Here is a 17,993-nt window from a genome sequence, read left to right on the forward strand (position 1 = left end):
TCTTCTGCAAAAATTACAGTTCAAATATCAAAAACTTTATTCTATTTTCTTTTTAGAGACAGAATTTAATTGAACTTCGTTTGTTATAATATTTTCGGTGTTCAAAATCATCTGGTAATCATATTTTTACTGCAGAATAAGTGTATAATATTTTATTTCTTTATAGAATTAAATTTTAGTTAAACGTTCAGGTTTCACGTAACGTGGGAAGATAGTATACATGCTTTTGAAATAGTTCTGTGTTTAAAAAACCATATAATATATCTGCAGTTTAATGAGCACTCGGCGGGGATTCAAAAGTAGCGCTTCTGGACTTAGATAGTTGGCTAATGGGGTCGCTTATACGCCCAGCCAATCAGTGCGCAGCATTTTTAAAACGGGTCCAATCAGGTAGTAGAAGCTAAATGCGTATCAGTCAGTCACTACGCGTCGTTTAAATCGGATTTTTACTGTCAAGGTAAAGTGTAAAAGTTGAATTTTTGTTTCTATATTGTTTAAATTTGTTAAATAAGTATTCTAATATTTTATAATATTATCAGTGTACTCGTGGAAACTTCTCGTGGAAACCTGCATTTATCAAGTGGCAACTGCTACGGACATAATTTTATACTGTCGCGAGGGCTTCAGAAAACATAACCAAGGTATGTAATAAATTAATAATTTCAATTTTCTGTACATTTGTTTTAGTAAATAATTAGAAATTCGAGATTTTAAAGTTATGTGTAGAAAATTTTTTAAAGAGGTAGCAATAATAGAGAATCCGATGTTTGTACCGAAACAAGATTTTTATTAACGCATCTCTCGTGAGGTACAAAATAAATATACTTTTATAAAAAATATAAATCTTCCATACACTCCATTACAAATGACGCACACGTTTCGTATTAATGGTAGAAAAATGTTGACCGATCTGTGAATTTTTGTCACGTTCAAATAGACACGTTGTCGTCATTTTTTATTCTACTATTTGTTCGATAATTATGTACACGTCTTAAGGATAAACTCCTTCGCTATAAACTTGAATTTACGAAGACTTTACTGACGTATAATTCTCTAAAGGATCTATAGAAAATAGAGGGCGGAAACTATTCGAAAATCTCGTTCAATTCGATTTTCTTTTTTTTCTTTTACTACGGTTTGGCATACTTGTAGAGGAACACTGTTGTACTTGGTATACACGATCAACTTTTATACTACAATTCGTGATCTATTTGTGCACAATTCGGTATGAAATACAACAAAAAAACAATATATATATATATATTGTTTTTTTTTTTTTAAACAGTATCAACCTCTTGCCTTACAATAAAATTTCAATGTTATTCCGTTCATTACTGGATTCAATCAAGACAAACCAATGACGGCATGGCTGATCACGTGATAGAGCACGCGCGACCCTGTCACTTTCGGCGCGCCAAATATTTGAATTTCCAAACTTTAGGAAGTACAAAAAGACGTCGCAAGGCAAGTGGTTAAGGTATGTCTATTTACATATCGCGGTTTAGGTTAAATAAATTTTATTTTATACTCAAAGAACGCGAATGATTAATACTTTTTCTTGTATCGAAAGTCTGATTCCGTTTCTTTGACATTCTCTTTGCTGTGCGTGCTGCTCATTGGGCGAAAGAACTTTGAATTGAGCGTGTAGCCTCCGTTTTCGTCCCGCAACGAGCAGTCTAAGGAATGTACGATCTCACGATATTGCGAATCAGTTGTAATGTCTTTCTCTGGATGACGATAAATTATTCGGGTAAAAAAGGAGACCTTACAATCTAAATGCAAAGAACAATAAATATATGCCTTTTCGTCGGCCTAAATAGACCTGTTGGTTAAACGTATCGTCTATTTTTCGGCGTTTTACGGCATCGTTGCCGGCCGAAGATCGCTATTACACAAATCACTATCGTCGCCAGGAGCACTGCTCCTACCGCCCACACCGCTTTACTAGTATTCATCTTTGGTTTCGTGTCTTGGTCGGGGTCTGTACTATTGTCTAATGACTCATCGGAAGGAACTTTAATTGACGTTTCTGATCCCGACAGATCATGGTTTTCAGACTTCTGCTCTGTCCCGTGTACGGATGTTTTCGACACTAAGCTCTTGTTGCTGTCGGCTACGGCATTCGCATCAGCCCTTAGACTATTTTCTTTGTTGGAAGGCGTTGACGTTACTATTCTATTTTTCGCGAGTACCGTTCTTGGCGTAACGGTGGTCGTTGTAGGGGCATTTACTTCTGCAACTATCTTCTTCTCTAATTCTTGTAACTCTGACTCCTTCACGGTTATTGGTTTGTACTTGAAATCTTCATCCAACTCGTCGATGAAATCTTCCAAAGGAGAGAAGAACGATAAAATCGGATCAGCAGATATTTCTGTTATTTCTAAGATGTTCTTGATTATTTTTGACCACTCGTTGCTTCCTCCACTTTGAACTAACTTTCTGTTAATGAGAAAAGTATAATTATTAATTTCCTGTCTCAGTCGAAAAATTTCTAAGTCATTGACAAAGGTGTTATTAATTTTTGTTGATACACACATAAAATCAGCTTTCGATTGTTTCCCCACGATGGAGTCGTATCTGACTTCGGTGGATTCCATGAGATATTCATAGATTTGGAAGGCAAGAATTGTTCCCGTTATCTTACTGAAAAATTAATTTTGCTTATGCAAATACTGCGAAAGTATCAATCAGAACAATTACATGTTTAATCATTACTGTTACTTACGAAAGATATGGTTTATTGCTGGTGATATAATCGTCATTTAGAAACGTGGGTATTTCTGTTCCATTGTTGTTCAGACCTTCGTATTCTTGCCTTGAAGAAAACATTCGAAATCAGTATATAGTAAAATGCATTCCTATATTACGTTAATACTTGACGCAATAAATACCTGTGCTGCCACCATGATAATGTTAAATTCTCGGGTTTCATGTCTGTTTCCATGGCCTTGATTCTCCACATATCCGCCGACATATAATAAGCTAGTCGAGGTAGTACGTCCAATGCAGTTATCATTAAGGATATCATTAAAACTTGATCATTGCTGACCGAATTTTCTGTAATGCCAGAATGGTTTAGCCAAGCTGGACTGGCTGCTAGGATGCCAAACAGTTCTGCTACACCTTCTTCTAAAACTACAAATTTACGTAGATGTTAATTTCCATATTACAATAAATATAATATTTTAGAATATACTAGTCTTACCGGAATATCTATTCGCTATAGTAAGTACTGGAACATTATCCGCGGACATTTGATTGAATAACACCTTGCCTATATTTTTGTGAGCCGAGAGAAAATTGCTCAATGTAGGCTGGTAGCAAGTAGATACTCTGCAAGGATATTTAGTTACAATGTTATGCGAAATATGCAAGTGTAGTTCATTATTAACCCAAAGTACACACCTCACGTTACTATCCTTACAAAAATTAATTAGTTTAGATGGGCATTGCCCGTTAAAATTACTATTCTTCCAAAACTCAGATTGTGGGACATTATCTAATAATTTTACGCCCATATCGGAGGCAATTTTGTACAACGATTTACCAAGAAGTTTCTGAAACGATATTCAATTAACGTTTTAATTTACATTCAGCTGTTATTAAAACAATTAGTACATACTCTTTTCCAAAGATTCTTTTTTATGTTATGCACTAGGTCTGGATGAGGAGCTACATCCACTGCAATCGGAGTCCAGTCGCTTCCTTGCAGCGATCCTGTAAAGTAGACGAAGATGAGGTAAAGTTTATAAGAAACTTCTTCTTTTATTAATAGAACTGTCCCGCAATGTTAACTCACCAAGCAAATAGGCTGGGATTGTCTCATTCGCATTGAAATTATATTTATGAGATAAATTATTCAATACATGCTGTAGTATCTTTTTATGAAGATTAGCGATTCTGTTCCATTCATATTTAATATTTTCGTAGCCGTTTTTATATCCACTCAACGATTCCCAGTATTGTATAAAATCTGTAGCACCTAAAACAATATACCACTAGCTACATTATCGTTCAGCAAATATAAAATTAAATTATTCTCTTTCAAAAACTGACCATTCTCTTTGGCAGCTTGTTCAACAAATGGGAGAACAGTTGTAATATTTTTAACTAAGTCAGATAGCTCTTGGTGCCATGCTGTCCACACATTTTTCTTCTCTTCAGCATTGTTGCTGAAGCGCAGCACGCGTTCCACATCTGAAAATGTTGATAGTTTCAATATTTAGCAGATACATTTCTATTAGTTATTTGATATCTATACCTCTTTGTGTGTAGTTGGTCAAGGATACCCTACACACTGCAGATAATCTTTTGAACTCTGCTGTCCCAGCAAAGTGAACAAGCTGCAAAGTAAGATCATTTGAAATCCTCTATGATGGCAAGCTTTGACCGTTCGGTTTAAAAAAATGCATCTTACCGTTCTAAAATCAGTACTGTTCAGTAGAGCATCTCCTATGTTCATAGCAACATTATATTTATATTGCGAGGAGGGATCGCTAACATTATTATCCCTGGGCCTATCAGCAACTTCGAGTTGCTGTATGCGTTTGAAATCAGCATAATTTACCAGTTTCTCTTCCTGTAACCCGACATAAGTTTACAAACATATACAATTTTCTATTTGATTTTGCTATAAGCTCGGTAAAGCTACGTGTACGGAACGAACAGATAACTATTTGCGAATACAGATAAGTTAATACGTTATCAGAGATTTACCCATATGGACAGTGTCTTATTGGACGGGGAACTAACAAACGCCCATTCAGCTTCAGCGGTAGAGAAACAGCTATCCTCGTAATCGAATTCTGTTAACTGTATGAACGCCTTCCATGAGTCATGCTCAAAAGACGCAGCCGCGCTAATCACGAGATGAAAAATTATCCAAGCCCATTTTGGTGGCATCCCTTTAAGCTGTAACAGAAAATGATCATGACAGTCGGTTCTACAAGACCACAAAAGGGAACAGAGAACTCGTTTTGAAAACTTTCAAATATTGGTCGACCATCTGGTTTTCATGAATATCTATCTTTCCCGTTATCGGAGGGTTTTACGGTTTCACCGTATCGAAACTAGAAATATCTTAGTCATCATTGCATTAAGTCATTCCATCACTATTACTCCTCATTGAGGTGACTCAATATTTAGTCTTTGTATTAGCAGCTTTGCACTGATCATTGGTTCAGTGAATACATTAGAATCTTAAGAAGCATAGCGTGGACCAAGTTAAAGAGCACCTGACAAACGCCTAGTTAGCTCGTCCTCACCAGCAAAAGCAATTATGAAACCGATTTATTGTTTTTGTTTGTCATTCGACATTTGAAGGATATGTTCTACGACCTTTAATTACGATCATCTAGCGTTGCGCGCCTGGTCTCGTGCTTGTTTTCTCGCGTGATAATACCGGCCAACTGGCTACCAACGCGGGAGTCGATGTACAGAGAAGACAACGTTAACTAGAGTATTGGTAATCGAGGCTCGTTAATCTTCGGACAGCCGATTGGCTATAGTCACACCACTGCGACGGATTTAATTGTTATTAATTTGGCATACGGTTGCGCCCAAGCAAACGATCGGGACCGTCGACAGATTCTATTGAAACGTTAAATTGATCATCGAAGATCATCACGACCTATCACCGTTTTTTATGACGTAAAGAAATGGTTGAGTGACCGTGCGAAACTCTATCGGGTTTTGGTAATAATAATCAAGGGTTTGCATCGCGCGATATAATTCACCGTTATTAACAAGAAATAGTCGCGAGATTGTTCGTTGAAATTACGTGGATAAGATACGCTAATTTTTCGCAGAATCAGACAAGTTTTATTGAATAAGTCAGCTGTGTACTTAAAAGGTGACATGCACGAGCTCCAGTTACCATAAAAATCGCGGAATTGTCGCGCACAGACTACAGATGTTTACGCGTTCCTCTGCGACGTGCGCGCAGGCACAAATTGTAGCACAGCAAAATGAAGTCAACAATTAACGTTCCATACCGGTTGTTTATGAAAACACTTACTTATTAAGATCGTAAATTTAACACGTGGATTCTCTGTGTTTGCTGGCAATCCGGATTATAAAAACGCGAATCGAAATGCAGACATTTGCGGCGTCTGATTATGATTGCGTCGTCGATACGCATTGCACAGTTATTGTTCACGCAATCGCGTCGATACCATGATTAAGTCACTATCAATCATTGGAATTGGTAATTCAAAACGTTTGATGACGCTACCACCGCGACATGTAAGAGATACGCGTTTAAAATACACGTGAAACGAAGAAATTCACCGAAAGACAATGACGAGCGGACGATTACGTGGTCGTCGATAAACGCAATGCTTTTGGGGCGTCTGTACAAGGGTCAAGCAAGCATCGATAATGGAATGTAGCGATATTATACCATACAGGTCGAATTAATCATCCATGCTAGCTTCGATAAAGCTCACGCTCAGCTGTTTCCTGCATCTGATAAGCTTTCAAAACGCGTCCTCGAATAATTCTTGCCGGCAACAGCCAACCGGCGTAACGCCGTTCTGGGCAGGAATCATTCACGTGTTCCACGAAGCCTACCGATACTCGGAACCTTTTCAGCATCGTTCTACCGTGAACATTAAATAAGCTATTTTGTACGGAAACCGGTCTGGCATTTATTGTTACGAACTTGTAATTTGTATGGCTGTCGCTGTATGTAGATAAAGAGAAAATAGCACGGCCTTTAGCGACAATAAAGGCTTTGCGATCACCTCGAGCGTTCACGAAAGAAAGACAAGTTTTTACCGAACAGAATTTACGTGACAACGTACAACCAACAATTAGGATCGGTTTCAAAGTAATTTATAGTTAACGTCGTCGCAAACTAGTTCGATTTCGATAAGATTGCATGGTTTGTTTATCGTCCACATATTGATCATAACCGATAACTAGACGTTGCTTAAAAACTTGTTACATATTTACGGACTAGTACAAGCTTTCAACTAGGAAGAATCATATGCCGCAATTTCGTGACGTCATCCGATAACAGTATTTACAAAAACCATACAAAACTATCGGGAACGTTAACATTCGTTCGTGCAAGGGTGAGAATCTTCGAAAGAGTTGCAAAACTCCCGCGTGTAGCTTTCAATCGTCGCGATGATTTATATTTAAATAAAAGGAAAACAAAATCAAAACTATAAAAAGAAGTTAGTCTAAGGAAATCTTGCTACAAATAGACGTCAAAATTGTGTCGTGTTACGCAATGAATATAATCTTTTCATTCAGCACTCTGCGAGGGTTGTTTCATCCCCTAATCACGAAGCCGCCAAAAAAAGATCCAAGTATGTAGACATTTCGACGAATTGTAGCTCGAAAGATTGGCACGTCATAATTTTCTCGGACGACGTGTTCCTCTGACCGAAGAATGCGTAATTGGACCGTTGTCAAGAAAATGAGTTCAGTCTAGTTTTCCCGAATCTTGCTCACCTTTGCTGGCCGAGCGTCGTTTCGCTCGACGTTCACGTTTTCACTTGTGTCTCTGTCTGTCCGTGTGCGTTAACAACGGAGAGAAAAGAACGCCGTCTCCGCGTGCGAGATCGACAGAGAGAGAGAGAGAGAGAGAGAGAGAAAGAGAGAGGGAGAGAGAAAGCGAGAAGATAGAGAGAATGAAAAGGAGAGCGTCGTTTCTCTGCGGCCGACGTAAATTTTTCGGAGAAAACCTGACCCCGTCGCCTGTGTCCCGATTTCTGTCGACCTCGTGTCGAACACGGGGTAAAACGCACAAGGATAGCCGCGAACTCTTTCGTAGACGTTCGAGATCGCGATTCAACTGTGTTTAACGTTATCGGCGATACGAGGCGGCACGTACGACGAACCGCGCGTCAACACTATGACTATTTGTACAAAGTTCGCACGATCTAAATTCCTTCACATCATGCCACCTCGCTTCGACGGCGGTGCGTTACTGTGGCTTGGCCAGCGTGACGTGACGTGACGCACAGTCATCGGGAACACGATTGCACACTGATCGTACACCTTGCCAGGCGATCCGACCTCCACTGATAACCCGCAGCAATTTTACCGACCTAGCGATCGATGCGCGCGCCACGCGTTTTACAAATTTTCGAAGCGCAATCGTTTTATTTTGTCATGCTTCTTTTATCTTCTTTCGAATGTTTCAATTCTTCGATTATACGCGCAAGCGAGGACGCTAATCTTTGAAGGAAAAATATGTCTTTTTATTTTTGTATAGATAAGACATACTTTGTTTAGCTTCCTGACTTATTATCGCGAACTGTTTACGTTCGATGTTTCTTTATTTCGTTTGTAATTCGTTATGCAACATTTGTACATGGGGCAACGAAGTTTAATGTATGTTGCAGCATTTTCAAATAATCGTTTAAGAAAGTTGCCAAATTGTGACCAATGATGGCGCGACAGTTTGGGAAACTTCTCGTACGGACAATGGCAAGGCAGGGATCTACGGAGATGTCGGTGAAGCAGATCCCTGAAATTTTATGGACCTTTCGGTGATAGGTCGTCCTGAGTAATGGTTAATGAAAACTTTTTATTTCCGTAACACTATTTATCTCCTAAATACAAAACTATTGTACTATATCACAAGAAGCTATAATACACGTACGGAAATGATGCGGCTTCTTAATATAAATACTATTCAATAAAAATGTACAATCGATATCTGGCTCGCGTGCGATACTCCCTTGAGAAATGGAGAGTCTCTCCGTCATTCTGCACGATGACTGCCACGCAATCGCGCGAAACAATTTCGATATTTCCCCGTTTCTCGAATCGATGTTTTCTTTCCGATTTGAAATTTGAATGTCTGAAAGGATCATGGCACCCGTATGCCTGGCAGCCAAGGCGCTGAAAGAAATATCGAGCGCAGGATGAAACTGTCCATGAATTAGTTAGCAGCTAAGCGGGGGGAGATGTATGCGTTCGTAATACTGATACGCTCGAACAGATAATACCTCTGTTTCGTGTTTCGTCTATTGTCACAATTCGCTTAAGTACCGGAGACTGCTTGTACTAGAACTGGAAATAAAGGATAGCTTCGTCAGGTTGTCGCATTCTTTACCAGAACGAAATGTACACGCGAAAACAGAGAAAAATAAAACATGATCCAATTTCACGGACGATCGACCAATCGATCGACGATTTCTGTCTCGACACTTTCGAATCTCGTTTGCAAAACATCGTTGCCCAAATAGAGTTATCCTTTATTTGAGTTTCGAGATAAAGAAAAATATAAAGAAAAAAAGAAAGAGTTCGTTCGCAACGCAACTTAAGAACCGGAAAATATAGTACGTTAAACCTGTTCGTTTCACGATCTCTCGACAGAGTTTCTGGGTGTGCTGTGCTTCTCTCTCTCTCTCTTTCTAATCCCCTACATCGATACGCCGTTTGTCCGTCGTTCTCTCATTCACTCCAGAATTACTCTTCCCGAATGAATTTCCGATCAAATTGCGCGTCTCGAGCTTAAGTTCGGCTAACGATCGGCCTCGAAGGCCGCGTTGGTCACCCCGTTCATTGTAGGAACATCGGTTTTCTTTTCGCCGGAGATCTGCCACTTGGTCTGTCTAGGATCGCCCTCGGTTTCCTGGCCGTCCGCTTTATTGCTCGACTTGTTGGTCTCTTGCTCCAGGAGTTGACGATCCCTTCGGTGCTCCGTGTACAGCCAGCTGTTCGAAATCGTGCGGTTAGTTTCACCGGAAACTATTTTCAAATATACTAACACTACTTTAAATCGTAGGTTTGCAACATTCGTTCTGGAAGGGTTAATAAAAAAAGCTGTGCCGGCCAAAGGGACTCACAAGAAGGCGAAAACAGCGGGCATGGTCATGCAGGCGCCGACGATGAAGAACGTCCCTGGGAAAGACTTCATGGTTGCGCCGTAAATGGAGCTGTACATTGGCCCGTAGACGAGCGGCATCAGCGACTCGCAGACGCCGAACAAGGAGTTCACTTTGCCTGTGGAACCATTCAGAAATTGCGGTAGAATTTCTAAGGCCGCCGTTCGGACTGTTTAACCACTTAGGACAGGAAAACCTCGTTAGGCCAACGCCACTTAAGAGAAAAGTCCGTGGGAAATTGGCTCGAGGATAAGATCAAATAAAATTATTCTATTTACACGGTTTCGTGGAAACGCCGAGCGACGACGAAGGTAAAACGCCAGCAAACAGTCCGATTACCGCGAAGGTTATCGCGCCATTTTCAAACGGGTACAATTCCCATAATTCCTGGCAAATTGCCACGTTACACCGGCACAAAGTCATTTGTTAATGATATCGTGTTTCCAAGGCGTTCTCCCCAAAAACCAGACACGGATATGTAATCCGATTCGCAACTAGTCTCTCTACCTTGTAACGTCATCAGGAATCTTACAGACGCTGCGTCGATCTCCCGTGTTCATCTAACTTTGCCGAATTCATTTTACAAACGTTATAGGAAAATTTGATATTATAGAAACAAATCGATTTCTTAATCCAAGGGAACGTTAAAATAAAAATGGCGAAAGCAACACTCGTTGGTTACTTTTAGAGTTTCGGTAGGTTTAATGATAATGTTAATCGGCACGAAGCTGATCGATCCATCTCTCTGACGCGTCGCGAAACTATTTGCATACTCGGCGCAGGTGTTTCTGTACTCGTGTTTATGGATCGCGCGTTGACTTTTGCCACCGTATGCGCTAATCGCATTCGCATGCATCGCTAATTGCACCGACGCACGCGCTCCCTGTGTACGCTTAACGGTAGAAGCGTATACTGGTTTCTTATTTCGTTGATCCATGGATCACTCACCGAGCTCGTCCGCGGATACCAGTTTCGACACTATCGATCTCATCGCGATGAACGACGTCCCGTTCACGATTTCCACGATTGCACCTGCAATTCAGAGATACGATCCGCAATTAGTCTGTCGACGATCGATTCGTAGAGCTCCCTTTTACCTAAATAGATCATCCAGTCGGTGGTGGCGAACGCGTAGACGAAGCCGGCGAGGATCTTGCTCATTGAGCTCATGATCCCGACGATCGCGTCGTCGATTTTCAGGATATGACTGAATACGCCAACAGAAATTGCGGTTCCTGCAACAAATGTTTCTTATATAAATCGATAGTAACACCGGTTGATGTACACGTTAAAACGCATCTGCATAATCAATTATGCAAGTTTGGTGCACTTGTTGCTCAAAGGCTGGTCTCCTTGAAAATGACCACTGCGATTTCAGTGTTTAATTTGACATTTTTTATGGGATTGTTTACAGAAGTAGGAGCTCGAAAGAGGAAGAGAGAGGAGGAGAGTGAGGACAAGGGTACAAGTTGGCGTGCAACGCTGCACCACGCACGAAGCCGCGTCTCGCTGCATCGCGGCGGATAAATGGCGGATGCAACCTCACGTGCGAGCACGCTCCGTCGCTCCACCGTGTATAATTCTCTCACGTGTTCGACGTAATCAAGGCGAAGATATCTCAGTTCCGCGTAAAAGAAAGAGAACCTTCGCGGCAAACAATGCGAACGATGCAGAAATTAAATGTCATCAGGGAAATCGGTCGCGGAAGCGTCTTCAGCCAGCAATTTTCTCTACCCGTTCCCGATGACAATCGCCGCCGCGTCCACTTTGTTGATGCACGAATTACATGTTTGGCCAATTGCATGCTTAATTATTTCTGCACAATTGTGATTGCGGCCTCCTGTTTCGCCGGCACCGTTAACGACCATTGATTTTTAATCGGCTCACTCACCGATCAGATTGGTGACCATCGCGAACGTGGTGAACATGCTGAACTTCACTTCGTTCCAGTGGTACCTGTACCTCATGTAAAGATACATCACCCCCATTTCACCTGGAATCAAGAGAACATGACGTCAGTCTCGTTATCCACGCACCAAAATACGAAAGTTAATCGGACAGGCCGCCGCCGCTCGGTCATTGTTGTAGAGGACGAGCATTTTCACGCACGCGAGAATCGACGGTAGTTTTGCAAACCACGGACAATCCCATGTGGGTGGGACGGTTCCGCTCGTACAGCATGAAAGATCATGGTCAAAACGTTTTTCAGAATTGCAGCTGAACGTACAACGTTGCATCTGCAATGCTGCTGCGCACCGTCGGCGAAACGGCGCGCAACCGACTCGAAAAGTTCAATTGAAAATTATACGCGGAAGACCGCGCTTAACCAAGGAGAACCTTTTTCGTCCAGTATTCAGCGTTCCTCGAAAGTCCAAGGCCACCGTAGAACAGACGCTGCTCGGACCACGGGGCGGCCACGATATCCGCGTTTCATCTAGCATCCGTTAGGATGGATCTGAAGGATCCTAGGTGAGCGAGCGATCGACCACGAAATTCCGCACCGTGACCAACTTGATCCCGAGTCATTTTCGAGGCGTTATTATCCTGGCATTACATAAGGAATGCACCGACGTTACACAACAAGTTCGTTCATCACCGGTCTCCGTTTAATCATTTCCGTCGAGTTTCGGTCGTTATCACGTCATTGTCTTGTTTTCTTTGCGATCGTTTCGGCCCCGCGGAAAATCCGACGATCCTAAAGCCGCTTTTAATCCGCTGTTTGATCTGACAGGAAAGGGAAATCCAAACTCGAACGCGATGCGATGAGTAATAATTAATTACCATAACGCCTTGGCTTTTAATGTTGCACGGCGATGCGCGTCGACTAATTGTTACTAACCAATTAGATCGGCTCCTGTTTCTTCACGCGTTTTTTGTACTATATTTTCCAGGTTTTTCTCTGCGTGCGGGATAGCCAGCGAATGAAAATGCCGCGACTCGTTCCGGGGGAGATCGATCGATGGATCGTCGACGGTCCTGTTCTAACCGGAACCGTGGCTCTAGACTGTGTTCACACGGCTCGTAATGACCAAGAATCCCCGCGCCGATTCAGAGAATTCAAACGAAGAACCTAATTTTCGAGTTGACTCAATTGAGAATAATCTGCCCTTAACACGGATCCATGCGATAATTCGTGGCAGGTTTCGTGACGGGTAAGCAACCGGCCACTGTCGAAAAACGCGTCCGGGACGGTTAGATCACTTGTTGCTCGGAGGATGGAGCCGTGAAGAATTTCTAGATTGAATCGTTCCACGCGTTCGCTTCTTTGCGATTCGTTTGGGACGTCTGTCAACGTCAACGCGAACGTCAACGTTAACGACGGACGCTCGAGGAGCATTTACCGACCCGTGCGATCCAGTTTGTTTCATTAAACCAGAATCCAATCAGCTTTCGAGCTCCGGTCGCGTTCTGGTCTCCGTGTTTCCAGTCTAGCTCCGAGAAGAGGAGACGCTGCCGGGACACATCCATTGGTTCTCGCGAGGTCTATTTCAGAGAATCGATCGTGGGATCGCGGCGGTTCGCAAACAAACACGAACCCTTCGGGCCAAGACTAGACTTATTTCCGACGGTCAAAGATCTGAAATTACATCAGAGTACTTAAGTCATCAGACCGTATTAGCATTCGTACGCACAGAATATAGTTCTAATAGGTATGTTGACTTCGCGCGTAGGTACTACCGTGAACAGAACCGCCCGCCCTGTTTATTCCTTAAACGATCCCGGACAACAGAGCTGCTCCGACTCGTTTGCCACTGGAGCTACCGGGACGTCGCCGGAATGATCGATCGACGATGCTTTCTATTCGCTCTCGCAACATGTGCGAACGCTCTGCTCAATGAAAGGTACGAGCGAGAGACGCTGCGAAAAAATTGTGCAAAACAGAAAGTTTGCCGGGCATCAAGGACTCGGCAGCAAGATTGATTAGTTCTCGAGGAGAAGGAAGAATTCCTTTGAGCATAGAGCATTCGACAACGGTGTACGCGACGAAAAAAGATGCGGGGGAACACTTGGCAAAACAGGATCGTCGGCTAACTATCCTGCGCGAATTCTCTGGACACGCGTCGCCGCGATTCTAATCGCGATTCAATCGCGGCGATAAGAAACTGGGTCGAAAGCCGCTTCCGACGATTTATTTTCAGACTAGATTCAGAGGTGGAAAAAGGAAGGCGGACTCGGCTATGAAACTTTCACTGATTAAGAAGCGCGCAACGCAGTCAAGCCACGCGCGCGAACCACCGGTCGAAAAGGAGTCCTCAGCTTGATCGAATTAATGGTGACGCTTGATTTAATTAGCGTCCGGCAATTCCACGGTCCAATTACACAATGTCTCCGACGATTGGTATTAGCATGCCCATCTCGCGCGGCTGTCGTGTATTGATGGATTAACTGGCTCGCTTCGTCGAATTATCAATTAGCCCCAACCGCGAAACAGTGCAATCGGGGATGCGGAGAATGTCCGGAAAACTTGCGCGTATTTCGGTCCATTTGGGAGACGCGGAACTTTCCCCTATCTTCTAAGATGCGTCGGGATGCATTTTGCGGCGCGATTAGATTCCGCCGGTTTCGCGGAATCTGATGACTTCAAGAAGCAACGAGCACGTACCGGAACATTACGATGTTCCGCGCGCATTATCGGCCTAATGAAATTACGACGAGTTGCCTTGAATCCTCTGCCGCAATACCAACTCATGATGCGCTAATAATCCGTAATTGACGATGCAATCGGCCGCGGTATTGTCATTTCGCATTAACATGCCGCTGGTTTGTCGGAATGGGGACAAACCGAAACTGTGACGAGTCCCGGCCCCCGATCGCTAATTTTCGCGTGGATCGCAAATCTTCGAACACGCCGATTGTGTTCGTTCGTCCTCCTTAACGAGAAGTTCGCGAGCTACGATGCAAGCATGGGCTTCCGCGCGGCTAATGCAATATCATTTTCATTAGACCGGTACACGCCAGTTTTCCTATACCACTTTCCCTTCGCCAGTCGGTCGCGGCCGAATTACTGCAATTACTACGTGAAATGCTCGCGGTTACCGCAACAGAAGCAACACGATCAACAAGAGTTACGTGAAACTCTTCCCACTTTCATTCGGCCGGGAGTGAAACACGAGCTTGTTTCTTAAAGTTCATTGAAAGTCTGGAGCGGCGCTCTCTTAGTTTATCTAACAGCGGACGGCTGTACCAGAAGAAAGTTTCATGTAACCTCTCGCCGTTCGGTGCGGCACGCGCGCGAAAAACAATGGTTAAGCGGCGAGGACTCTGCGTGTCTCACTTTGCTCGTTAGATTTCAGTTTCACCCGGGTGAAAAATGCGGACGCGTCGCGTTGACCAAGGATCGATCGATCGGATTGCTTTCTCGACGTTTGCTAGTTCGAAAAGCGGTCACAGAGACTCACCGTACACGGGACCGATGACGACCATGACGATCACCATGAGCACGAGCACCCTCTTCCGCCTGTTGTGCTTGCCCTGCTTGAACGCGACCTTGAACGTTTCCTCGATGTGCTTCAACGCGAAGAAGTTCAGGATCGACTTGCAAATGGACATCTTTTTCTGATCGGTCTTTTTCTGTTTCAGATGGAGTTTGGCCGGCTCCTTGATCACCACCAGGCCGTAGATGAAGCTGAGCATGTAACACACGGTGGAGATGCTGAAGACACCGTAGAACCCGAGCTTCATGTACAGAATCCCGCTGAGAGCCATGCCTATCGGGATGCCGAGCGAGATGAACACGTTCGCGGCGCCGATTCTCAGTGTTCTGGACTCGACGGTGGTGATGTCCGCGATGTAGCTGAAGACACCCATGAACATGGTGAACCAGCCGCCGGTTAGAGCCGGCCATAGAGCCTCGAAGATGCCGGTGACCTCCATGGGTACCTCGTAGAAGAAGTACGTGCAGAGCAGCATGCTGACGCTGCTGAGGAACTCGCCGACGATCGGTAGCAGCATGCACGGCTTCCGGAGACCGGTCCGGTCGCTCCAGGCGCCCATGAACAAAATCAGGATGGTCGGCAGGCCGCTGGTCAAAGCCATCTTCCAGGTCTGCATACCGGCGACCAGCTGCTGGACCGCCGTCTCCTCGGCCTCGTAACCGGTGGTGTTTCTGTTGGCCAGGGCTGTGCAGACTTCGTCCGAGTAGGCCAGGTTCACTCTGCAGGCCTTCTCTAGGCTGAGATTCTGGGTGGCCAGGGACGCCAGCATGCAGGGGATCACGTAGCAGGCCATGACCGGCTCCACGGTGATGTTGCTGGTAAAGTAGGCCCACTTTTGTCGCACTGTCATCGACTTCCATACCACCGACTGCTCCACGATCGAGTCCTCCTTCTTCTTCGTGGTTGCTACCACCTGGTTGTTCGCTGCCGCGTCAGCCATTCTGTCTTCGCTATCTTCGTTCGCACCCACGATGCACTAAATTTCGGTTTCGGACGCAGATTCTTCGTTGCAGGCAGCCCCGTCTCCGTCACTGTGGCATCGGTGGCCCGGATGATCTCTTCGGTAAGTTTGAGAGGTCTCGTGCGGATTCCCGAGCCTGTTCGAGACTCATCAAACTACGACTCATGCGGACCAACGCGGAAGAACGCTCGAAGATGTCGAGTTCGTTTCCTTCGAACTGTCTTTCGGATCTGGTCTACTGGTGGAACCGCTTGGTTCCGTTTCAGCCGGTCCGCGGGAGAGACCGTCTGACCGTCTACTCCTGGCTAATGCACCATTGTGCATTACGAGATGCGTGGTGCCTCCTTCCCTTCCTCTTCCTCGCCACCTCCAGACCCCTGCCTCCTGCCTGCCAGCCTGCTGCCTACCTGCCTCCACCGTCGTTCAGCTCCCTGCTCCCTGCTCGTTGCTGGCTTCTGTCCCCTCTGGCGCTCTTTCGGGGCCCTTTCCACGTGCTTCGTACCCTCTCATCGGGTACAACCACCCACAGCTCGGGCGAGATCGGCGCAAACGTCGCCGAATCGAGAGACGCCTCGTCACTCTGCCTAACCACGCGCGAACAGCTTCCGATTCCGCTCTGTTCGTCGCGGCTTTTCGGGTCAAGGTCAACCCGCGCGTATTGCCGAAGATTCAGCGTCGTTGAAGACGCACGCCGGCGAATAAGACGGTCGAATGTACGAGCTGTTTGCGAAGAACATCGTAGGGTCGATCTACGAAGCCTCATCAAGAAACTTAACGCGAACTTCCGGTTAGAACTTTGCTGCAACTATGGCAGAAAATTTTCCATCGAATTCTAAGGCCGATCTACGCGATGTTCTTGACGAGAAGCAAAGTAGAATCAAACTGATTTGGACTTCCGGTCAGGATTTGGACGGAAAAAGGGTCGTTGAAAGATCCGAGTGCCGAGGGTAAACATGCAGCACCGTTGAAACGGGCAGGCTGTAGGCTAGAGGCTGGCGGAGGTGCAGCGTTAAATGTGGCAATTTGTTGATAAAATAATCACAACGGCCGTCGTCTTGTCTTCTACGGTCCGGGAGCCTATTTCAGGCAGGGCCGTGTGCTCAAGCAGTCTAAGCGCGCTTCTCGGCCACCTAGAACGTCGAATAAAAGATTCTATCAAGTGGCAGCGACGATTGCTCGGACCTTTCTGGCCTGGTGACGTTTGCTGGACCAATTGCGACGAATTGCCAATTACTGTGGCCCGTAGGATTTTTACGAATCCCCTCCGGATCATCCGACCGAGCCGGCATTCTGAGAAAATCATCGCTGCTTAGAGTCATTGTTTTCGTTTGCCTTCGACACTTTTGTCATCTTTGAATCGTTTCGCGTCGTTGAACCCTTCGACGTTTTCAAACACCCCTGATGTCTTTGAAACGTGTTCCCGCGTTCTTTTGAAAAGGGGCTAGAGTAGACGAGTCCAGGGGATATCATGGACTACTACCGTGGAATTCGTGACAGTCGATTACGGCCCTGACTCTCGAGTTGATCGTATGACGTCGTCAAGTGAGTAATGCTCGCAATTCGAGTGTCGCTATAAAATATTCGACCCGGAGCCGCGGTAGACCCGTTGTTTTGATGTTTTCCTCAAGCATCCGCTCGATCTCCGACTCGGAACACACCGGTTCGAGCGTGACACGCTGGTATAATCCTCGATCTGGTCTCTCGACTTTGTCTTCCTCGCCTATCCCCGGTCTTCGTCGCGCTCCCTGA

General features: G+C 44.7%; 2 protein-coding genes and 1 long non-coding RNA gene across 5 annotated transcripts; 1 reads left to right on the top strand and 2 right to left on the bottom strand.

Annotated features, from left to right (window-relative positions):
• The first annotated feature begins 291 nt into the window (after positions 1–291).
• On the top strand, positions 292–11,745 carry LOC144469691 (uncharacterized). Its single transcript, XR_013494028.1, has 4 exons — positions 292–457; positions 540–641; positions 3,659–3,739; positions 11,263–11,745. It is a non-coding gene; the product is annotated as an uncharacterized LOC144469691 (long non-coding RNA).
• Positions 1,217–8,401, bottom strand: LOC144469678 (angiotensin-converting enzyme). 3 transcript variants are annotated; one of them, XM_078180201.1, is made up of 13 exons: positions 7,462–8,401; positions 4,717–4,911; positions 4,418–4,579; positions 4,262–4,343; positions 4,057–4,197; positions 3,800–3,982; positions 3,623–3,717; positions 3,406–3,557; positions 3,206–3,333; positions 2,892–3,135; positions 2,726–2,815; positions 2,536–2,643; positions 1,217–2,439 (listed from the first exon to the last, which is right to left on the bottom strand). In XM_078180201.1, exons 2-13 carry the CDS (start codon positions 4,900–4,902, stop codon positions 1,830–1,832), a joined length of 2,181 nt encoding a protein of 726 aa, XP_078036327.1. In that variant the 5' UTR covers positions 4,903–4,911; positions 7,462–8,401; the 3' UTR covers positions 1,217–1,829. The 3 variants fall into 3 exon arrangements, with proteins under 3 accessions (XP_078036327.1, XP_078036328.1, XP_078036329.1); XM_078180202.1 differs by lacking the exon at positions 7,462–8,401 and adding an exon at positions 5,338–5,972; XM_078180203.1 differs by lacking the exon at positions 7,462–8,401 and adding an exon at positions 5,235–5,253.
• LOC144469680 (putative peptidoglycan muropeptide transporter SLC46) lies at positions 8,523–16,748 on the bottom strand. The gene is made up of 6 exons (XM_078180204.1): positions 15,248–16,748; positions 11,740–11,841; positions 10,946–11,083; positions 10,797–10,880; positions 9,810–9,966; positions 8,523–9,677 (listed from the first exon to the last, which is right to left on the bottom strand). The coding sequence occupies exons 1-6, from the start codon at positions 16,221–16,223 to the stop codon at positions 9,485–9,487; spliced, it is 1,650 nt and encodes a 549-aa protein (XP_078036330.1). The 5' UTR covers positions 16,224–16,748; the 3' UTR covers positions 8,523–9,484.
• Positions 16,749–17,993: the final 1,245 nt, after the last annotated feature.

This window comes from Augochlora pura, chromosome 5, assembly GCF_028453695.1.
Source record: "Augochlora pura isolate Apur16 chromosome 5, APUR_v2.2.1, whole genome shotgun sequence".
Lineage (NCBI taxonomy): Eukaryota > Metazoa > Arthropoda > Insecta > Hymenoptera > Halictidae > Augochlora > Augochlora pura.